Genomic DNA, 22,518 nt, shown 5'->3' with positions numbered 1-22,518 from the left:
TTAAAAATTGTTGTTACTATTATCCCAACCCTACAAATTGCTTATTCTCATTTTTAGTGGAAGACTTTTATTTAACATCTAAGATGTAATAAAGCAGGTTTTAAGAATAATTAGTCCCAAAAGAAAGGGATATAGCACTGCAACACACAAAATCGTTTTCAAGTATTTTTGAATATCATAGGATTTTCACCATTAATATATGCACCTCACAGTTTAAGTAAATTCCAATAGACATTATTTCACAGACACAGTAGAATTTAAGGGTTCATATTTGGCGGCCCATGAACAAGAAATTAGTGCAGACAGGTGCACCGAGTAAAAGTACTGACTGACTTGCCCAAAATAAAAAAAAATTCTAAAGAAAAAAAATCCAAAACAGCCCACAAGTGTTGAGTAATGATATAAAAAATAATAATGATAACTACATTTTTCTCTAAAGTGTTTTACTTTTTTAAAAAAAAGTTAGTACTCCTGTTTTGAACCATCTTAAAAGACAGTCTGAATAAACACCAAAGTGTAGTTTTTCTCAGGAACTTTTCAGATTAAAATGTGACATTTTTATGTTTTTATTTTCAGAAGACTATCCAGAGACTCAGATGACAAAATTTTAATGATCCAATGATACAAAACATCCTGAAAGGAAGGTTTCAAAACCTGCTTTAATTATGTTCTATTTATAAATTTCAAGCAGCATGTTGATACATACACACCAATGCAGAACCACTGCCTTATTTCGCAGAAGAGTCTTTGGTAAGAGCTATTATTAGGTTTTACTCAAATCACAGAACAGAATCATGCTAAATATTCCACATCGTGGCATTCTTAATCAAAGATTACTCAAGAAAGCTCATACAATACAAGTGAATCTCTCAGACATGTTCAACCAATGTCTCACAGACAGAATACTTTCATTTAAAAAAACTGGGGAGAAAAAAAATGTATTTCTACAGTTAAGGAATCTTTCTTGACTACGTTCCTGCATGAGGATACATACTATCAATTCACCTTCTAGCAGAAATTCTGACAGATGCTCTTCAGGAAACAGAATTTTAATATCACTTGACAAAATGATATTTATTCCATTATCTTCCAAAATTCAAATATTGTTTGGACAGCATATGGTGATTATAAACATAATAATCTCAGTAAATTGTCAATAAGTGTGTAAATGAATACTAAAAAAAAAAAATTACAATCCACTAATATATATCCTCCACATTCACTTAGGCTAATTCTCAGCTCTTTATAAAGCTTAAAATTAATAGAGCATTGGTATGTTGGCAGGTAGTTGTAATTATCTTCTCATGTTTCAGAAGTTATTATAGAATCATTTAAGAGCAAAGGATGAATGGTGTTCCAGTAAGTCCCACTAAACCAAAGCATGGACACAACAGCAGCAGAGGCAGACAGGCTGACAGAAGTCTGAAGACCCACAAAGATGATAAAAAGTATTGTTCGATACAGCTACTTACATCATGGCCGACGAGCTCTGTCTGCGTGGATTTATCTGCTTGGGAAGCCAGAGCCTTCTGAAAGCACTGAGCCTTTTCCTGCAAAACAAAATAACATATCACAGGTGAGTCATGTTTTTTCTCACTGGCTTTCCAGAGTTCAAAACTTATGCATGGAGAGCTGTTCAAAATAGATTTCTTATGGTGCTGCTCTCACTGGGAGGATGATTTCCTTACTGCTATGTCCTTTTATCATCTTTTCTTTCTTTTAGACAGTGGACTCCAAAAGCCTGACTATGTGGTAGAGCTGGGCCCACAAGAAGAATACCACTAAAATGTGATGCAAAGCAATCTTCTTCCACAGCAGATACAGGTACAAAGCACTGAGCAGCAGCAGTGACTCTTGCAAACACCAGCACTGTTTCAACAGCAAATAAACCACCTGTTTAAGAAACGTTAAGGAACATGCAAACTCCACCACAGATCACAACACTGAGATGACTTCCCCCTGGCCTGATGCAAACACATTAGCAAAGCCTAAACATTCCTTGGGTATTGTACTGACTTCTGCTTTTCCCATCCTTGTCTCTCTGTACCTCAATCATTTTTCGAACTGTGGTGTGGAATCTCTGAGACAAGCTTGAGCAAAGAAATCTGGATGCTTTGACACAATTACGCTTCACCAAAAAAAGGTATTTTGATACTTCATTTGAGACTCATCACTAAGTAGAAATGTTGATTCCCACCAAGCCCTTACACATACGATATTATTATCCAGGAGAAAGTATACAATGAAACAACTGTAAATACATGGAATAAGGGAGGAAAAGGCACACATGAGGTTCCATGAATAGAGAATGCAAAGTCCTTTACTACACTGATTTATGGTTTCCTATCTACTGATTCAGTTTTATTTTTCAGTTATATCCATAGAAAATTCTTACTTTTGACTCAAATTCCTCAAGACCTACAATGTTACTCATATGTATTAAAGTAAAACAGAATTTGTGTAAACTGAATTTCAAGTTAATTGAATCTACAGTTGAATGAAACTCAGTTTTTACTGAAATAAAGACTTAGAAATGTTATTATTTTCAGCTATTTTCTGAGTTGTGTTTTCCTTTATAAATATATCCTCTATGTATTTTAAAAAACAAATGTTATTCATTTCAAGGCAATATGCACATACCACGTTAAGTGAATTTTGGCCAAAAGCGTGTAAACAGCAGGAAGAAGAAAACACCTAAATGACTCTATCTCTTGTATTTCAACTCTTCAAATATGGGGGTGGAGGCATGTTGAATTCAGACTGATCACTTCATTGGTATGAGACAGTTGGCCCAAACTTGCTGATGTAACTACTGAGCTAAAACTGAATTCATAGCAAAGGTAATCTCAGTTCCAACAGAAAAGCTTCATCTTCTCAAGGTTTGAATTTACTAGTCCACTGCCCACAGCATTTTTACACGTTTAGAAAACAGACATTGTTATATATCTACCTTCTTATTTAGACAATTACATTTTACTGCTCGGAAGCTCCATAAATTTTCTAGTTACAAACCCAGACATTCACAGAGACTGAATGTTCATGTAACACTATGATTGGATCAAAACCAGTATTAAACTATGTATCTGATCAAATTTAACATTTGCATACTTTCTCTGTGGATTCACAAATATATATTTTGAAGTAACTGGGGAAAAACAAACAAACAAACAAAAAAAAACCAACAAAAAAACCCCAAACAACCAGCCAAACAAACAAAACCAGAAATCAAAACCTTCATTAAGGCAACCAATTAACTGGGAAAGCTAGGAAGGTTGGAATAACCAAACCATTTTTTTCTGTGAGCTACTCATTTAACTGTGTATTTGCAGTGAGATTCCTTTTTAAATCATCCAAGTTCTGATTTCACATTATCATCTTTACCAGAAGAAGTTAAACATATCCATGTTGACAAGTAGTATCTTCTCTTTACTCTACAAAAAGAATACTTTCAATTGTGTTGATATGACACAATATTCATAGTATGAATTACTTATTTTCAAAATTATTAAATGTAATAAGAATACAGTATATTTTATCTTATTTCCAGTGATGCAGCAAAAATCTGCAAAAAGTTTAAAATCCTGGAGGTAAATATTTTTCATGCGGTAATGTAGACAAATTACAGTTTGTCATGAAACAGCATCCTACTAGAAGAGGCTACTTACACTTAAAAGTCATTCAACTTTATCTCAGTTATGTTTCTCTAACTTGCACTACTTTATTTCTAGAATTCTTTTTGTCAAAGTAGCTGTTCCAAAAGACATACCTTTGTTTATGAAATAATTTTAGTAGTATTAAAGGTATTAGATATCAAAAACAACTATAAAATGTTCTTTCCAGTATAAAAACACTTATTAAAATTATAAGTTGGTACTTTAAATATAATTTCATGCTGCATTGATTATATCAATGCACTTTATAATGAACTAAGGTGGCAAAATGCTGGAAAAAAAAAGTTACACTACAATGTGAATTTTAAATCTATAAAGTATAGCATACTATACAAAGCAAGATAAATGTGAAACTTCAGTGTAACTGTTTCTGTAAAACTGTCACATAAAAAATCATATTAAACCTACTCTACACCAAAAAAAAGTATAAACAGACTTTTTTTTACTACATAATAAACTATTGTAAATATTTGGCAACATCTGCTAGATATTTACAAAACTGTCTGCTTTTGGCCACAGATTTACTGTTCCTATGCATGTACAGGACAACACTCCAGACATGAATCCCAGCTCCTAGCTCCAACGCAAGGAGGTTGTGTTTTCTAAGGAACAAAGACTGCTTCCAGGAGATTTGCATCTTTGCCCAAATACTTTCTTTTAAAAAATCTTACTAAGACTAGTCGCTTTAAAAGAACTGATGTCCAGGTATCAATTACTTTTGATTCTGCAAATGTGTTGCCTAGTATGCTGCTTGATATGTCTGAGTCCACACAGTTACTTTGGTCTTCGGCACTGGAACAGGCAGCAACCCAGCAGTGCTGCCATGAATGCAACAGCCTGTGGCACTAAGCAAGAGACAATCTGAAAAGGAAGGCAATCCTTTTTATTTGCTTTTTATTAAGCTAACTAAGAAAGCAAATGAGAAAGACTGACAAACTTCCAGGTGCCCAGATACTGGAAAAGGACTTTCGGAAGTAAAAACCTTTCCCTTTTTCTCAATTATAGCAAATCAGCCAAATACAAGATCTTTACAAGTAGCACGCTTTAACATCAATTCATAACAAAGAAGTTACCTGGACATATACTCCTTAATTTGCCATCACATCACTACTCCTAGAGACAGTTACTATTATAAAGTGACATTTTAAAGCAATTTTTCAAGTATTGAAACTTCATCGAGACCTGCCTGCCATTTTGAAACACCAAAGTTACCTTCTTTCAGATGGTTCCTAGTGAAATTGAATAATTAGTGACTTTCTCCATACATGACCCAGTCTTCATAGTACTAACTGCATATGCTGCACCGTATCACCTTCTCAACTACTAAAAGCTTCCAAAAACTTTTTCATAAGTCTATGTTGAAATGTAAGGATTTTAAGAAAGTCAAAATGCAGCATAGGTGCTTCCTTAATGCTCCCATTTTTCGTTTGAGATACTTCATAGAATCACAGAAGATTAAGTAGCCCATCCTCCTGTTTTCTGTCTTTTGATTTTGCATATCTGAGAAGAGTTGGCTCCACCTTCTCTGTAAGATATTAGACAGCAAAAAAAAAAAAAAAAGTTCCTTCTTTATCCTCCTTCTTTTCAGGGTAAACAAAACAGGTGCCTTTGCCTCTCCTTGTAACATCATATGGTCTGGCCCCCTAAGCATCTTAGAGGTCCAGTGAAAGGAATCTCTCTAAAGACCAAGAAGGGACCAAATAATTTATTTATGAGATACTTTTAGATTTTTAAAATCAGACAAACAAAGTACTTCCAAGGCCACTTTTAAAAACAGAGCATAAACGAACACCTTTTCTTACTCTTCTGTGTGTTGCTATTCCCTCTGACTAAAACAAATAGCATTAAGAGTACACTTGCAAGGTGACAGGGATAACAGCATGAAAAATTTTCATTCCCTGGTTTCATCCTCATTAGTGAAAAGGCAAGAAGAGCTGTTGGTGATTTTTAAGTCAGATAACTCACAGCAATGTTGCTTGCAACATTCATCGTAACTCCTCTTTGCTGTATGTGTGTGTATTGGTGGAAGAGAGCTAGAAGCTATGTGGAAGGACATTTTCTCCATCATTTGCTGTTGTTTAAATTACTGAGATTACTAACTGAAGTATCTAGTGAAAAGTATTAGACCATGATCAATAAAGCCAGTCTTCCACATGGGCGTAAGTTCACACGCTGTTTATATCTCAAACCACCAATAGTACAAGAGTGTCGCTATTTATATACGTATTATTTTGTTACTACATTTGTAATAAGTCACTGAGAGGTGCTGAAATAGGAAGATAGCAGGCATCAGCTCATCATATGTGTGTAAAAACATTACAGATAAAATAGGTAAGTGAAATATAAGATAAAATAGTAAGTTAAAAATGGGGTTAGTCTTTTCCACTGAAAGACAGCTAGTAGACAAAAAGTGGAGTCAGTTAATACCAGACTACACATATTTAGGGCGTCAGTACATATGACTGGCTTTTTACAACATTCCTTCTCTGAACATTAAAACAATTTTCATAGCTTTGACTGTAAACAGGTGAAAGTTATTTTTTGTGACCATTCTCTTACCCAGTTCCCCATCAGTGACAACACGGTGACCACTTGTGGTGCTTTGTTTAATTGCAAATTCCAAAAAGAAAATGCTTGAAAATTACCTTAAACAGTCATACTAAATCAAACAGCAAAACTTACCATTCCAGCAGTACTGGAGGAATCAGAAGTCTGTTAGCTAGTACAGTGTGGCTTTCATCAAGGAATCTATTTTTTCTAGTTGATAACATATCAAAGATTATTTTTTTTCTAACAGCTGTTTCACCTTTATTCTTACTTAGATTTAAAAAATCTCACAACGTAACTTTTTGTGTTACTCCTATAGTCTGTACAGATTATTGTATGACCTCATAAAGACAAAACTGTTTTGTGTGGGTTTTCTCTCAGCATACATTCAAAACAGCTACGAGTGTCTGCATCAGCACTGCAGTCAGACTTACAATTTATTTGCAATTGCTTCCCTTGCTTCAGGCATTTACCCCACTGCAAATAACAACTTATGTTTGTGACAGAACTCAGGGAGAAAAGCCTTTCTTCAGAAGACTTATAAAAATGCTAAGTCTTTTAATTCTGATGTGCTTTGGGTTTAAATTTAACCAACAGCAGCAGTTAAGTAGTGAGAGCAAGGGGATAACAAGTAGCATAAAAAAAACTGCTCTCCAACATCTATTCTATCTAATTTGCAGACTACAATAAGCTACAGAATTGACTATATGACAGCTATTTCCATAGAAATTGAGTCCCTATTGGTTTGAATCTCAGTTTGAGAAGAAAATATAACATATATAGCATAACTCTAGTGATCAGCTGTGGTACAGCTGAACCACATCACACTTGAAAATGCTTTGTGAAGCCCAGCAAAGAGCCCAGCTGTCTTTTGAGCACAGGCTAAGAAAGCAGCTACAGCATGGTCCAACACTCAACAGATAAAGTTCTAAGAACTAAGGTGCTAAAAAGCCACAACAAAATTTAAGGCATTACTTTGAAGTCACAGTGGTGAATGGGTGCAACCATCCCCAAGGGGACTACCCAATCATTATGGAGAAAAACAAGGGAGAACTTGGTGGGAATGTACCCAGGTATGCCCAATTAGAGGTTTCCATGAGGGTTATAGTTCTGTCAAACCATTGTAAACAACAAAGACCAAAACAATATGGAATTTCAGTGAACGTTTCATAGCTTTCACATAGGACTCTTATACAAACCAAAATAGTTTTTCAGTCATTATATTATAATGTTTTTGAAAAACACAAAAGCAAAGTCCCATGCATATGCTAAGTACGGCATCTGGAATGAAAGACCATGTCCCCTTCTGCTTTGATTTCTATTAAAACACATATTCAGGTGTGAATCACAAAAGACTAAGACAAGCCTGTCTCCAAGTAGCTTGCAATACTTTAATAATTAGTTACTGTCAAAGTCTGAATACGTTTAATAAAAAAAAAAAAACAAAACAAAAACTTCAAAGAGCTACGAGGAAGTGTGACACTTTTAGAAGATGAACAATATTTAGGAAGATTGCAAATCTTAATAGAATTGCAAGTCCCACTATAGCGATGCCAGCTATCTTTACTCACAGTAACGCAAAGGTTTACTAGATCCTAGCCTGAGAAGTTTATTACTATGACTTTTTCTTAAGTTTTGAAATCCTTATAATCCCAAGTATTTTCTTAAACTTAACATCCTCAAACTCTATAAGAGAAAAATTCTGTTTTGCCAAGTGCTGTACGACCTTACCAATAAAAAGAAGACTCCAAGCTTTGAGAGCACAGGCTAACTAATCAGGAACAGGAAACACGAAGAAGTGAATCTCCTAGTCCGCTGAGCTGATGAATGCCAGACAGGAAAAGAGCTTTAACAATTGTATCCTCTGACTCCCATTTATTTGACCAGACCATGCTGCATCCTAAACATTACCATTACCACTTGTGTATGTATTGCAAAATTAAAACTAAATGTTTATAGGGACGTGTGACCACCACATAATTTCAGGATGAGGATTTAGTAAACATATCTGAGCTTTTAACTTTATTTTTTAAAAGCATCTTTAGAAGATGCTTTAAGCTATAGCATTAAACAATGGCAGATATCTGTTCATGCTATATTAAAAAAATAACATTGCATTTCTTGGACTAGGGGAATTTTTTCAAAAAAGAAATGTATCTTGATTAATTATTTCCTGTTTTATCTTTTGCATCAACAGAAAGTAAAAGACTCAATTTCCAGGTGGTATTACAATTTATAATTTATATTTTAAAGCAACATTTGGTTATTGTTTATTACTGTCATTCACTCATTCAGTAAAGCTGTATAGCAAGCAATTCTTACTGACTATGTTACCCATAATAAATCAATACTACTGTAAGACATAAGATTATGCACACACATCACTGAAAATATAAAGGAAATTTTTCTAGTCATCAAATCTCTGAAATAAAAAAATCACAAGTCACATATTCATATACAGCCCAGACATGGCCATGCATGCTTTGAATAATGCAATACAATAAAAAAATTTATATGGTCACACTCAATGAATAATACGGCCACAAGTGATGCCAATCTTAACACCCTTTTTCTCCTAACAACAACAACAACAAAAAAAGAAAGGTATTGAAAAGGAAGAAAAAACAAGCAGTAGTGCAGCCACGAAAACCGTCGAAAGGCTGACACATCAAGTGTAGTCATTCCTGCAGAAATTATTTCTGCAAGTACAGTTTTGAACTTTTAGTAAGCAGTGTTGCTAGTCTTAATTTCTGTTATGGTTATATTCAGAAGTCCAAGAAGACATCCTAAGTCTTACACTAGCTTGTCTAATAAAGATTTAGCTCTCTCTCAACCCGTGATTCTATATGTCCTTAGATTATGACTGCTACAGCTTTGCTAGGACCACCTAGACAAATACAATCCTGTCCCAAAATGGAAGACATCCAACAGACAAGTCTAGGAGACAATATTATCCCAGTTTGATAATGCAGAAATTGTGATGTAGGGACACTAAGCCTTACAGCAGCAAAACACAAAGAAACAGTAGCGCTATTGACTTGATCTTCCTACAAATATTTGAAGAAAAACAGTCAACAGGTGATTTATTTTTCAAGGTCATGCATGAAGTCACCTGCACACTTACGGAATGCTGCATAGATCCACAGCCCAAGTCTTATGTCCTATGCACAAACACAGTCTTTCTCATACCTTTAAACTTCAATATATTCACTTTAGATATGAATTTCTGGGCTCAGAGAGATATGAATTTCAGGACTCTTCTCAGAGTCCACAACGGTGAGCAGTATTCAGTATAATTATGTACGAGATTACTGCAAAACAGGACTAAACGTTTGGGTTCAAAAACCCAACTCCAACACCTTCGATTCATAATATTTCAGCATTTTTTTCTCAATGGACATCACAGACACCAGTGAAATCCTCTTCAGTTAGAGCTCTCATTTGCTTGACCATACAGTATTAAATAGCCCCACTGAAGATGTGAAACTGGTTACTGTTCTTTTACACAGCAATTGTTAACCCGCACGCTGTAAAATACTTGATCATCAAGAATAACAAGGTTTTACCTCATTTAAGTTGTGCTTTTCCTAAGTTTACTAACTGAAAATGGAGATGAGACATGTAAAGTCTCTAATTAAATTGCTTATAAGCCAAGCAAACCTGTGTTCAGTTTTTTTCAGAAACAACTACAAGTTAGAAATTTACAATCTTAAATGTTAAATGAGGATATAAACGTTTTTATTTAAAGTATTTGTCTCATGGGAGTAGCACACTACCTTTTTCATAGTATAGTTAGAATTAACTCTTCCAAGAAAGTGGATTAAATAAATTAATCCTGCATTTCTACTTTCATTAAGATATACTGCCACAACATCGCTTCTAGTCGGTATGCTCATGATTCAGACGGCAGAGTTGTGCTGACACACAAACACTAACATGAAAAGGAACACAACCCTATAACTCTGGTAAACAAAGGAAGCACACAGTTTTTATAACCCTGGGTTTTTTCCTTCCTTTATCCCTTTTTAGAGCAACCACATTTATCACTTTCACAGCACACATTATTTTGAATGCTGCCACGTTCTGGATTGGTACATGAACAGAATTTCCCAGTCTGTTCCAAAACATCTGTGTTGGAAGGCTTTTTTTCTTTCCGTGACTTTTTCCATGTTTTTTTGGTGAACATCAATTGAAGGAAAAACTCTCTGGTTAAACAAACACATTACAAAATAACAGCCATATAAAAATCCTGTAGCAATAACTAACAGAGGATTCTGCAACACATTTAAAACAAAATTTTACTTAGGGAAATTATTTCATTAAATTTCAAAATTATCAAAGGCACTCCTTAACTTTTTGTTATGTTTTTCTTCCCTGCCATGTGAAATGATAACCTTAGGCATTTTGTCCTTTAGGCCCCTAAGTGGAGACGTTTAAGTGCATTGCCTGTCAAATGTTTCTGTTGGATTGCGGTCTCCTTTCCCTCTGCGCACGCAGGGACATTCGTGAGACGTGATTAATGTCAGCGCCAGCCACTTTACACACAGATTTAACGGCACGTGCATTAGGCAGAGTGCAGGAATCATTAACTCAGCACATTCCAAATTGCAACTGATGTTTATTGAAGGCTTCTGGCATTAATTAAACCTCACACAGCTAAGTGTTTACAATAATTTTACAGATCACTGTCCTGAGCAATGAGATTCATGATTGTGTCATTAGAAGCGTATACTACAAACACAACCAAAGAGTCCTTTTCAAGTTGTCCCAGCAACGACTGCGTGGGGCAGATTTTGATCATTTGTTGGTCAAATGGATAGAAAAAAACCCCAAATCATAGCAATCAAATAACTGCTGCCACTATAGAAATCAACGAAAACCACGTCCCAGTCTTTGTGAGTAATAAGGCTGCAGTTATATTCACTGGTATCAACAACATACGATCCCTGTATCACTGTAAATTTACCTAGCAATACTGAAAACAACCCACACCTGCCATTCTTTGAGCTGTCCCTGTGTCACACAATGCCAATTACTCAATAAATTATCTGTACGTGTTGGCAAGTATTTTGGATACAATCATCAGCTTGGGTTTAGCACTGCCAGAACAGGACAACTATGTCATTTGCTTTTGTCCGGCACTCATATGCAGCCTGTTCAGCGTGCATATTCATGTGCACGCACTGGAAGTGATCAGATTGCCTGTCCATCTATTTCTCAGTAATATTTTTTTAATACAATAGTCAACACTAACTAGTCCAAGCAAAAGAGTTAGAAAAGTAAAATTTCTGTAGGAAACAGGAGGCCAGAAGGATGTTTAGGGACTGTATGGGAAAGCAGAGCAGGTAGAATTACAGTGAAACAGGCTCAGAGAGTTTTTTTCTTACTATTTCTAGAAGCATTACAGGATCTTAATTAAAGAGTACTGAAAAAATGTCTCCTTTTTTCTCCCTTTAAAAAATACAATCTCTCACTAAGGAAATGGTGACTAGACCTTTATTTCCCACTGACATATATCATAAGTAAAATACATTGCTATGGTCCTCTGATTATTGCTATAATGGAATCAAAAAGATGACTTAGAATCGTGACCACAACCAGTTGTCACATAAAACTGTTTGAAGAGGGGAAATAACAACTCAAACTATAATATATTCATAAAAGCATAAGAATTATGTTATACAAGTCTAAAGAGATACTCTGATACTATCGTATAGAGTTTTCATACAAAACAGGAATAAATTCTAATTTTGCCTTAGAAAACAAAAAGTGAAAAAGAGATAAAGTTGAACCTATGGCACTTGAGAAACATTAATAGTCAGTTTACACCATAATATAAATTCAATGTACCGAATAAACCCTCTTTATTGGCTCATAATCAGCCTGTTGGCACATTATTGTTGATAAAATTCTTGCGCTAAAATTTTTACAAGTGTTCTTTAATGCTGCCCCAGTGCTTTTTCAGCTCATAATGTGTACCTACTATCAAAAATGGATTTGTTTGTAAACACTGCTTTTAGACAAGCCAGCATTCCCTAGGAAGATGCCTCCTTTCTCAACACATGCTACATCCTATAGTATGCTTTAAAGATCCAGAAGAGAGCTGAATCCAGAGACCAACGGCTCCCTCTGATCTCTAAGTGTAAACCAATAAAGTCAGCTTTGAAACAAATGCACTTTGAAACTGGGCTTGTTAAAAGATGCAACCAATGGCTGAAGTAGGAGGTATAAGACTACAACCATTGTAAAATTGGATCAGCTAAGTGAGCAGGAGAGATACTTTGGGAGTTAACAAATTAACAGGTTACAAGCAGATCAGGAGCTTCCTTGAACTGCAAAGTGTTGGACTGGGAAAGCATTGAGGAAAATATCACGTGCTTTCATGTACCAGCTTTTTTGCAAGAATCTGCTTGTGGCTGCCAGTGGAGACAGACAGCTCAAGGGCTGGATAAACCCTTGCACGGACCTGGTACAATTTTTCTTATTTCATATTCTAAAGTCTAAACCAAATCCACCCTGTTTTGAAATAGTGCAATAACAGCCTCCCAAGTACCCAGCTCACACTATTTCAATGGACAGGAAAACTGGTTGCTTATAATAACATTCAGTTATTCCTTGTTGCTTAATAAGGAAAAGATACTTCGTGTAGAGTTATCCCCCTCCTTCAGTTAAGCTTGTAAAACTAGGAGCTGAGGGAAAAATAAAAATGAGCAAAAGCTACCAAATGGCACATATTGGAGAGAACTTTGTAGTGAACTAATGTAAGCTCAAAGAAAATGGTAATCTTTGTGATTATATTTCAGTAATGTTTGCAACGTGGTCTAACAATGGTATATATTCTCAAACTGGACATTATAAAAATAGTCTACACGGTGTTATAGACTTTGGAAAATAAGCCTTGTCTACATATTTTTATATACAAATCCAAACCTGACTATACTTTGAAGATCCAGAATCCAGAGCTTAAATCAGGAATACTTAAAAACATAGGAAAAAAAAATTAAAGATTACCAGAAACAAAGACTAATGTGGCAGATAAGGGTGTATTTTATGATTAGGTGGTGGGTTGTGGATGGGAAGGGAAGAGGCTACACTTCAGTAAACCAAAATTAATGGCAACGTACAGTGAGAAAGTACTAAGTCAATGTTATAATCCATTGGTGATTTTACCAATGTAAAATGATGTCATGTTAAAAAAAATAGACTGTCAAAACTAATACTATTTATATCATCATAAAAACACTCAAACACTCAGTGGATGGTTTGAACTTGAGTTATAAATATTTAGAAATCACACAACAATATCCAGGGATAAGTACTTGCTAACACCTTTAGAATACAACAACAAACATCTGTTTAATCTAAAAAAACCCTAAACAACTTATTTTAACATACAACTCTTTGTATTAATTTTCAAAATTTCAAACTGAACGAAAGTTATAAAACATGCTAAAGAAACAGGCATTTTATTAATGCAGAAGTGAGAAGAAAGTCTACAAGAGCCTCTAAAACTAGTGGCAAAAGCAATTTAGAATTTACTTGTGACACCCTGGAGTAGGGTAACAACCTGTGCCTCTAACCAGACTTCTGCTACTTGGATTTCTGTTTTCTTCAGAAACTTCCTGCAGTGTCCACTGTAACAAGATATCCATGGATTTAGGAACCACTGTAACCCAGACAGCACCTACCATCATCAAGCATAAGCTGTGCAAAAAGCTCAGCCCTCATTTTTGTTTATTGCTTATTTAACAAAATCAAATAAGGCAAAAATCCCATTTTGCTCTGTTCATTAAACAGGTTTTGCAGAACGTAAATCTGACAAAGTTTTTTTGTTTGTGTTTGGTTTTTTCCTTCTACTAGGACATCAATCCATTGTTTCCCAGTTTCCTATACATTTTCTTGTAACTGAACCTGACTCAACAGACTCAACAATTCAGAAAATCACTGAGCTCTCAATCAGGTGTATATTGACAAACTGGTTTAGATTGTTGCATATTTGATAATCAGAGAAGGTTTGCAGTCTTCATGTTGAGCATTTAGGGCATGTTATTCCATTCACGGTAACAAAAAGCCTCATTCCTCCGAATTCAACGATACATTTACAGTAGGCCATCACGTCTATTTTGAAATTGCATAAAACATGAAATACAAAAGTAAAAAATAAAACAGAACTGAAAAAATATAATTTCAAAGTATAGATATTATCAGAATTGGTAGATGTATCTTGTCTTTTATGGAAAGATAGCTGAGTTTTTCACGAGTTCCACAGAAATTCTCAAGTAGGTCATCTTAAACTTTCAGGTTATCCTAGCTATATATTCAAGAAATACTGCAGTCAAAATTGACTTGTTATTCACAAGCATCACTCTATGTCAAAAGAGTGGCAAACTTCTTGAAAAGTGATGCAGTGCTCAACATTTTTAGGAAGAGATGCTCAGTTTATTCTGTATACGTTGACTTTTCTAGCATCACTTAGAGAGGCAGCATTTGCTTTCCTATCAGAATTTGCACACAAGTGAAAGTGAAGAAAGACAGACACTATTTTTTTGAAGTGCCAAAACCGCACCAAACCTGTGAAAGGCTTAATTGTTTTTGGCAGTCTAAGTCTCCAATTCTACCACAGGGACTATGGTAGACATTACAAATAGATAAATTTTCCTCATTTGTGTTCTTCTGAGTGCATTTAATTTATATCCTAGTCTTAGTTTGTTCTCCTGACACACTACAGAGATCTTCCATGGCATCTGGTCTGATATAGTCAGCTCAGCTCCATTCATCTGCAAAGTTTTATCTGCTGCTCAGACTATAATGTTCCATTAGTTGTTTATTTTATATTCATCAGTCCTGATGGCAGTCGCTACATAGACTCTCAACTAGAAGGAAATCGCACCACACAGACACCTAGCCAAAGTACCCACACACAAAACACACAGCAAAGGAAATAGGCAACATGAAGGGACCATTAATGTCTCAGCGGATATCAAAACTGAGGTTATAAGAGGACTACATCCAAACGACCACCTTTAGCCCAATGGCTGGTCTCCCAGAGGCTCAGGTGGTACCACTGAAGCTTTCCTTGCTTAGGCTGGAAATGGTATGTGTAATCTTTACCTGGCTATAGATAGTAACCCAATAGTGCAGTCTATTCCACTACTGATATGAACCAGGAAGTTTCATAGGGAAAAGACAAAAAAAACCCAAACCAAAACAAAACATAAAAAAGTCAAACAAAATTGCCCAGACAACTTCTTTATCATCAGGATAGCGAAGAATACGACCCAAACACTACAAAACGAAACTTCTGAAGCAAAATTCTCAGTTCTATCCAGCTAAGTTAATCTCCTCTTGTCTTTCTTCATCAGCATTAGATTTGAGATAACCACCTTTGCATTCTTTCCTTTCCACTCACATATTCTCCTAGTAGATCTATTTATTCCTTATGTGAGATGTTTTCTGGTCCTTTCCTTCCCTGCTACAGAATGACTAAGAATCTCTGTTCTTTTTCTGCCAGAGAGATTTTGTTCTTCCCTTTGGACTTTGGCTTCCAACACGCATGATCCAAGGTCTCTCCTCATTGCAACAACTCCAGGTTCAGGAGCACTCACAACAATTGGCTGCTAAAGTGCCGGGGCTGGTACCTTCTTCAGAGTTCTTACTGAAGAAGAAAAGATGTCACAGGGAGGACAAAAATGGAACTCACTTCACTGTAAAATTAATCTTTGAACTGATACATTTATGGCCTTAGAACATCCTGACACATGAAAATACAAATATATAGCATCTTTGTTAAACCTCTTTACCTTTTTTTTTCTTCACAGCTAGGGAAGTACTAGTTTTCTCCATCACAGAATAACTTAGAAACTGCATACACTTGCTTCATCCTAAATATTCATCTAGACTTTTAAGTCAAGGTCAGCGATCCTCCAGAGGGTGGGATGATGCCTCTCACTTTCTGCTTCATCTTCCAAACACTGTCTCACATAGGATGTTTCTGTTTCTCCGTCTGGCTGCACTGCAACCAACAGTGAAGCTGCAGCTAAGTCTGTTTCTGTAGCTGGGACTCCATGAAATCACCTAGAATACAGGACTTCCTAGTCAGTCTAATGGCAGAGCAGTACAGCCTCACCACACTGCATGGCACCAGTCTTCACCCTACTTTCTTACACCTTCCCTGCCTCCAGAACTCCTCTGGTTCAGCAAAGCAGCCCAGACAGCTCAGGAAAGCTGAAAAGACTGGGTTGTTAGACAGGTGAACGTGGAGGACATAGCTAATGTCACTTGTCAATACACACACCTGTATTACCAAGTTCTCAAAAGAGAAAATAAGACGACTCTTTTCATTAACTTGCCATCCCCACAGCTGGCACATTCAACATAGCGGGCTGTCAGAGACAGGTAAGAATGCTTTTTGTGAAAGGGAAATTTAGCTTATCATGGCAAGAAAAAATACAGCTCTATGCTGCGTGCTGACCCTGCATGGTGCAGAGTGGACAGGATTAAATTTGTTATAAAATTTTGTTAAATACATACATATATATGTATGTACATTAACACAGGTGAAAAAGATCACCCCTCTGATGGCGGGTGACGGGTAGTGCCTTACATTGATCAAAGTCATGCACCATTACATCTTCCTGTACCTGATATAACCAAATGTAAAGAGAAAACCACTCCTGAAAAGATCCAATCCAAATCTCTTTCAGCTGCAAAGACACCCTTAGACAATCCAGTTGCATATGTATTGCAAGATGACCTTAGCTTTCAACAGTTTTGCATCCTTCTCACATGATGAAAAATTTGTTGTCACTAATTACTCAGTCACTATGAGCCAGCAGGAGATACACTCTGCAGTTGAAGTGCCTCTGGACAAGTGGAATGCATGAGCAGGACAAAAGTGTATTGCTGCACTGTGCCTTTACTGGTCGAGGTTAGAATTCTGGAAAATTTAGTTGCAGCCAAAGAAATGTTGAAAAATCTTATATGAACATAACATCATTATTACAACAGTCTCAACTACTTTAGTTACACTCGCTAGAGTGTAAGTATCTATTTTGCACTCTAGGAAAAGCCCAAAGATTTTAAATTTAACTTAACATACGTTTTTAGCAGTACATTCTCAAGGGGGGAAAAAAATGCTCCAAAGCATTGGCTTTGATGCTACCTTTCCAGGGAAATCTTTAAAATGGGCATAATGAGATCCAAGGTCGAAAGGGAAAGAGGGAGTTGTGCTGTACTGTACTTCTCTCATGCACCCTTTCCTCTTATATTTTCATTCATTTTGCAGTTCAAAAAGGTAGTCACTAGAAATTCAATGTTCTATACCAATGATTCTTACCAAATTGCCTTGCAGTACAGGTCACACAGTTCATATACTCCCCTCTGTTAGATCTGCTCTTGTGTTTTGACTGACTGCTTTACACAGATGGTTTCTCTATCCATCTCTGAATTTCTGTTCCCTACAGTTACTGACTGGTAGTATCAGGATGCTATTCTGCAAAGAACAACAATTCTGATTTCCCCAAGTGTAGTGTGTCGTTACAATCTGCCAGGTTAGCATATCCAGCTCATCACTTCATTCCCTGTCCAAAAAGGAAGCTTCAAAATCACATATACCCTTTAGACTTCTTTTGCAAATGAGAACCATGAGCACAACATCATGTTTTAGTCACAAGCACAAATGACAGAATACTTCACTGCAAAATCAAATTAAAAACATTTGTGGAAAATCTGGAGAAAAACATGAACTTCTTCCTGCATGCTTGAATAAATATAATTATTTATACAATTCAGGATGTCACAAAATTAGTTGTCTAGGCCTTGTAATCTATTGTGAAACTCTTTCATAGCAATGTGGTAGTAGGAACATGTTCCTTAAAATGCTTTGGCACCTGTGGGCAATCAAGTATAGTCAGACATTAATTCACATGAAATATCCTGGTGAATCAGGTAACAAAGATTACATGCAACAAAAAGTAATTTTTTTTTTTTAAACAGAAGAAGTTCATTTATACTGTAGAAAGTTATAAGAAGATTTTTGTAGGTGATGGACAGAATTTTTAGTATTATAGAGATCACTGCTTTCTAAATCCAGGTTTTGATTTGTTTTTTTAATTGAACACCACCATATAAACACATATTTCCCTCTTATTTTTTCCTTACTAGTAACAACCTTACAAAATGCTGGGCAATCTTTGCTATATCTCAAAAGAGATCATTTTTCCTCAGCAATACCTTCACTGAAGTTCAACTTTCTCAGTGTTTCTCTTACCAGATATTTTGTTTTGGGACCTAAAAAAATGTGTTTAATGTGTTATCAAAAATTAATCCATGTAAAATATAACTTTTTGATTGATTTCCAAGGCCTTCACGCTTCAGCAGCAACTTCTGGCAGCAAGGCGGAAATTTCCAAGGCTTAGACATGCTATTCCAAGGATTTAGCTCACAAGGAAATAAATTTTGTGTTTGGCTGAAAAGAGGAAACAAAACCTGAGCTGCATAACAAACAATGACTACATTAAAAGCAATAAACTCTCATCAGAAGATTAATTTCTCCCTCTTTTGGGGGCTGGGGTGAGGAATGGGGAGGCAGGAAGGTGGCTCATGTAACTGGAAATTTTATCACTGCCAGCAGGAACATGAGCAGAAACAAAGGCAATCTTCACTGCGGTACTTCCCACGGGAGCGCTTTATTTTGCAGCCTTCATTTTCCTTCAAGGTTTTGTAATTATATTTCCATAATTTAGTCATATAAACAATATTATGATTTAGGTACTTCTCCTTAATTTTATCCCATAAAAAGAGCAGAATTGAATTTTTCACTTATCGGTGTAATAGCTGGCTTATTAAAATAAAAACATGTGGCAGAACTAAGTGAAAATAGGATATCCTTGCTTTCCAATATTGCTTTCAGAAACAGCTTTTACATGTCTCCTTGGGACAGAGCTTCTTGAACAATATGGCTCTCTTCATTGTAAAGTGATTATATCAAATTGAAATTCATATATCTGGTTGGTGGACTTGCTTGTAGTTCAACAACTACCTAATGTAACTGTTGATCTTTTAAATAAAAACAAATTTGTGGTGATCACTTTACCCTATTACTGAAAACAGACTGTTCTCAATCATATTTCCCTGTGATCAGCACAGAAAATACTGATGTTCAGTCTCAGAGACCAGTTTTTATAGAATTAAAATTTATTTCTTATGAATTACTGTCAACTAAACTATTATTCCTGATGAGGATGTCTACCACTAGCTCTCCAAAGCATCCACATCTGCACCAAGACTTCTGAAGTGCTTTATTTAACAGCTGACATACTCACAAATTTTCGTGGGGATTTTTTTGTTTGGTTGTTTTTTTGTGGGGTTGTGTTTTGTGTTTTTTTAATAGAATGCAGCTCTAGATTAAGATATTAAGCCCATAAACAAACTTTTTTTTCACATGCTGGAAGCACCCAATGGTTAGTACTGACTTCTGTGAGACTCTCAAATACCATTTGCATTCAAAGACTCATGCAATTTTCAAGGTAAGGACCCAGATGCCTACCTTTAATGAGAAGAAAAAAAAGATGAAAAACCCATTTAGTCTCTGAAACTTGGCTGTATGACAAATTCATGCCCTCAAACCAAAAGAGAAGAGGACTTAAGTCCTTTACTTTCTACAGCATCAGATTAAAATAACATTTACATATTCACAGCACAACATACTGTCACCAGCTGAATTAAGTTTTCAAATGAGCAACAATTGTTGCTGTCAACTTGTCAAGTAAGGCTAAATTAAATGAAAACCTGAAGCACTAGCACAGAAGTAGAGCCATTAAAAAAATAAACATGAATACAAAAAATTAAGTTGCAGGAAATGAAGGATATTTTAAAAAATATTATGAAAACCATATCCTGGAGATTGCAGAAGAGGTGCTTTGTGGAAAAACTAATTCTAATGAATATAACAGGCTGTTTATTTTTATTTATGTAAATATTTAGGAGATATTATTAGAGGTATGTAACTTTTCTTTTATAGATCGAAGTCAATCAAAGAATTACTTAATTAATGTACCTTTTATTTCTTATTAAGACAGTAACTTTCAATGAAATTCTCTATGATTAAAATGGTGGAAAGAAACAGAATGAAAATGTTTTAATGCCACATTACCTTAGGTCATTAATTTATGTTATGGCAACAAGTCTTGTATCTATAAATGTTGAAGCTAATTAAGGTTAACATATTATAAATACTGAGTTTTCACCACATTTGATTTTGGGCACCACAGTATGAATCCAAACATTATGAATCAAAATCGCTAAATCACAACCAGAGTTTTAAGTGTAAAACAGGAAAAAAGGTATGCTTCATTTCACACAGGTGACAAGTAATTTAAGGACCATATTCCTAATATGACATCAGTATTAAAGTGGAAGGATAAACTTGCAAGGACTTGCAATTTAATAAACAGAGGCTTAACTTTACAGTCAGAGGGATTTAGTTTCTCAATAATTATTCCTGCTATGCATTATTACACAGCATTAATCAGCTAATCACATGATTTTAGTGTTTTCTTGAGTTCCTTTTAAGATGACATATCTGGAGAAAAAGGAAAACCATACTTGGTTATGCAAGAGCAGAAAAATGAGAAAGCTGAAATAAAGTACAGAAGTAGCAGAGAAAAAAAAAAGCCATTTTAACGGTATAGGAAAAAAAGCTTTACAAAATTATTAAAGCACATATCTGGAAATTCAGGGAACCATGGAAGATGGTAATGAAGGAGATACAGTTATTGCTTATTAACTGAATGCATAAATGTATTCTACCAAGAACACTAGCTGCTAACTGCAGAAAACCTATCAGCAACAGTACTTGTATGGAATTTCCTTAGTAATAAAGAGTTGCTGTATGAACTGGGATGTTTCCACAGATCAATACATGTATCATAGATGCAAGAACACCGACAATTTAGATCAGAAGACCATATAATGAGAAAGGCATGATTAAAACTTTGATGTTGGGTGAAGGAAGAACACTGAGTAACTTAACTGGATATTCAAAAAATTTGAATTCATTTAAATGTATAACAATACATTTCTTACAAGAAATAACACCAGCACGAGCCTCAGTTTCTGTCTCAGACAAGCAAGGTAGTAGCCAAATGAAAAACAATACAGACAAGCAAACTGAACCAACAGATTTCTAACAGTATTTCTTCAGTCTAAAGGCTCCATAGGGCTTGCTTCTCAAAGGACAAGTCATTACCTTTGGTATAAACCAGATCAAACTCCTAAAGCACATAAAAGTTAGAATTATCTGCTGCTTAGGTGAGTGAAAACTGCTGGATAGTGTTTTTCAGCTTCCTGTAGAGGTATGTACACCAAGTATGGTTACAGATGAATTACCAGCTATATGGATTTTGGGTGTATATTAAAAAGAAAGTCTACAGAGGATTCCAGTATAAGTATTAAACATCCTGTATTTTGAGGGATGCCCAGACTTCCTTCATTTCCTTTGTGGTAGCTCAATACAATGTTTTCTATTACATAGATATGAATTCTCAACATTGACTCACATTGAATAGATAGGGAGCAATGGCAGCTGCTTTGCATTCCAGGCCTTTTTGAATACAGAATGATGCATTTTCTCAGTCAGCTTGAAACACAGCTATAGATTAGATACCTCTAGATGCTTAGATTTCTCGTGTTCTACTAAAGAAATCCCCTAAATGTGGATGGGATAGCAGCCATACTGACTATGTTACAGAATCAAAGACTGTTCTTAAAAAGCCATAGTTGAATGGGATAAATTATACGAAATACATATTTCTATACAAACATGTTTGAAAAAATCCAGAAGGACTGGCTATCCAGAAGATATTCTGGTTTTAATTTCCTTCTGAAAATTTGAGACAGCTATACTATTTTGTACTTCCTTATTATATTGTATTATTTTTAAGAGAAACTGATTGAACATCCTTTGCTAATCTGTTCTACTCTGTCAAATTCTATTCCTCTAAGATAAGTTCCACAGAATACATTTAATATATCCAAATAAAGAAAATTTGCAAATCACTAGGCACCATGTGCATTGACCTTCGCTCTTCTTTTGAATTTGCAGTATGGTTCATTTTAGTCAAGCTGTTGAAACATTTGTGCTATAATGCATCAAATTAAGGCAACCAGCTGTGATGTTTAATTTAAGCTAAAAGTTTATGATCTACAACTACACAATACCTTAGGGAATAACTGATATTTCATGTTACTAAACTAAATACAGTTACAAAATGGTTACAATCTTCCCCACATTTTACTCAGA

At 35.4% G+C, this 22,518-nt stretch overlaps 1 protein-coding gene across 3 annotated transcripts in view; it reads right to left on the bottom strand.

Annotated features, from left to right (window-relative positions):
* The window catches only part of CCSER1 (coiled-coil serine rich protein 1), a 677,421-nt gene that overhangs the window by 286,695 nt on the left and 368,208 nt on the right, over positions 1-22,518 (bottom strand). For all 3 annotated transcript variants that reach the window (XM_086612211.1, XM_086612212.1, XM_086612210.1), the window contains exon 8: positions 1,473-1,550. In XM_086612211.1, the coding sequence (XP_086468337.1) occupies positions 1,473-1,550 (78 nt within the window). The remainder of the gene's footprint in view (positions 1-1,472; positions 1,551-22,518) is intronic.

This window comes from Tauraco erythrolophus, chromosome 5, assembly GCF_009769465.1.
Source record: "Tauraco erythrolophus isolate bTauEry1 chromosome 5, bTauEry1.pri, whole genome shotgun sequence".
In the NCBI taxonomy this organism is placed as follows: Eukaryota; Metazoa; Chordata; class Aves; order Musophagiformes; family Musophagidae; genus Tauraco; species Tauraco erythrolophus.
Note: the sequence above shows the minus strand (reverse complement) of the source record. Positions and strands in the feature narration are given on the sequence as shown.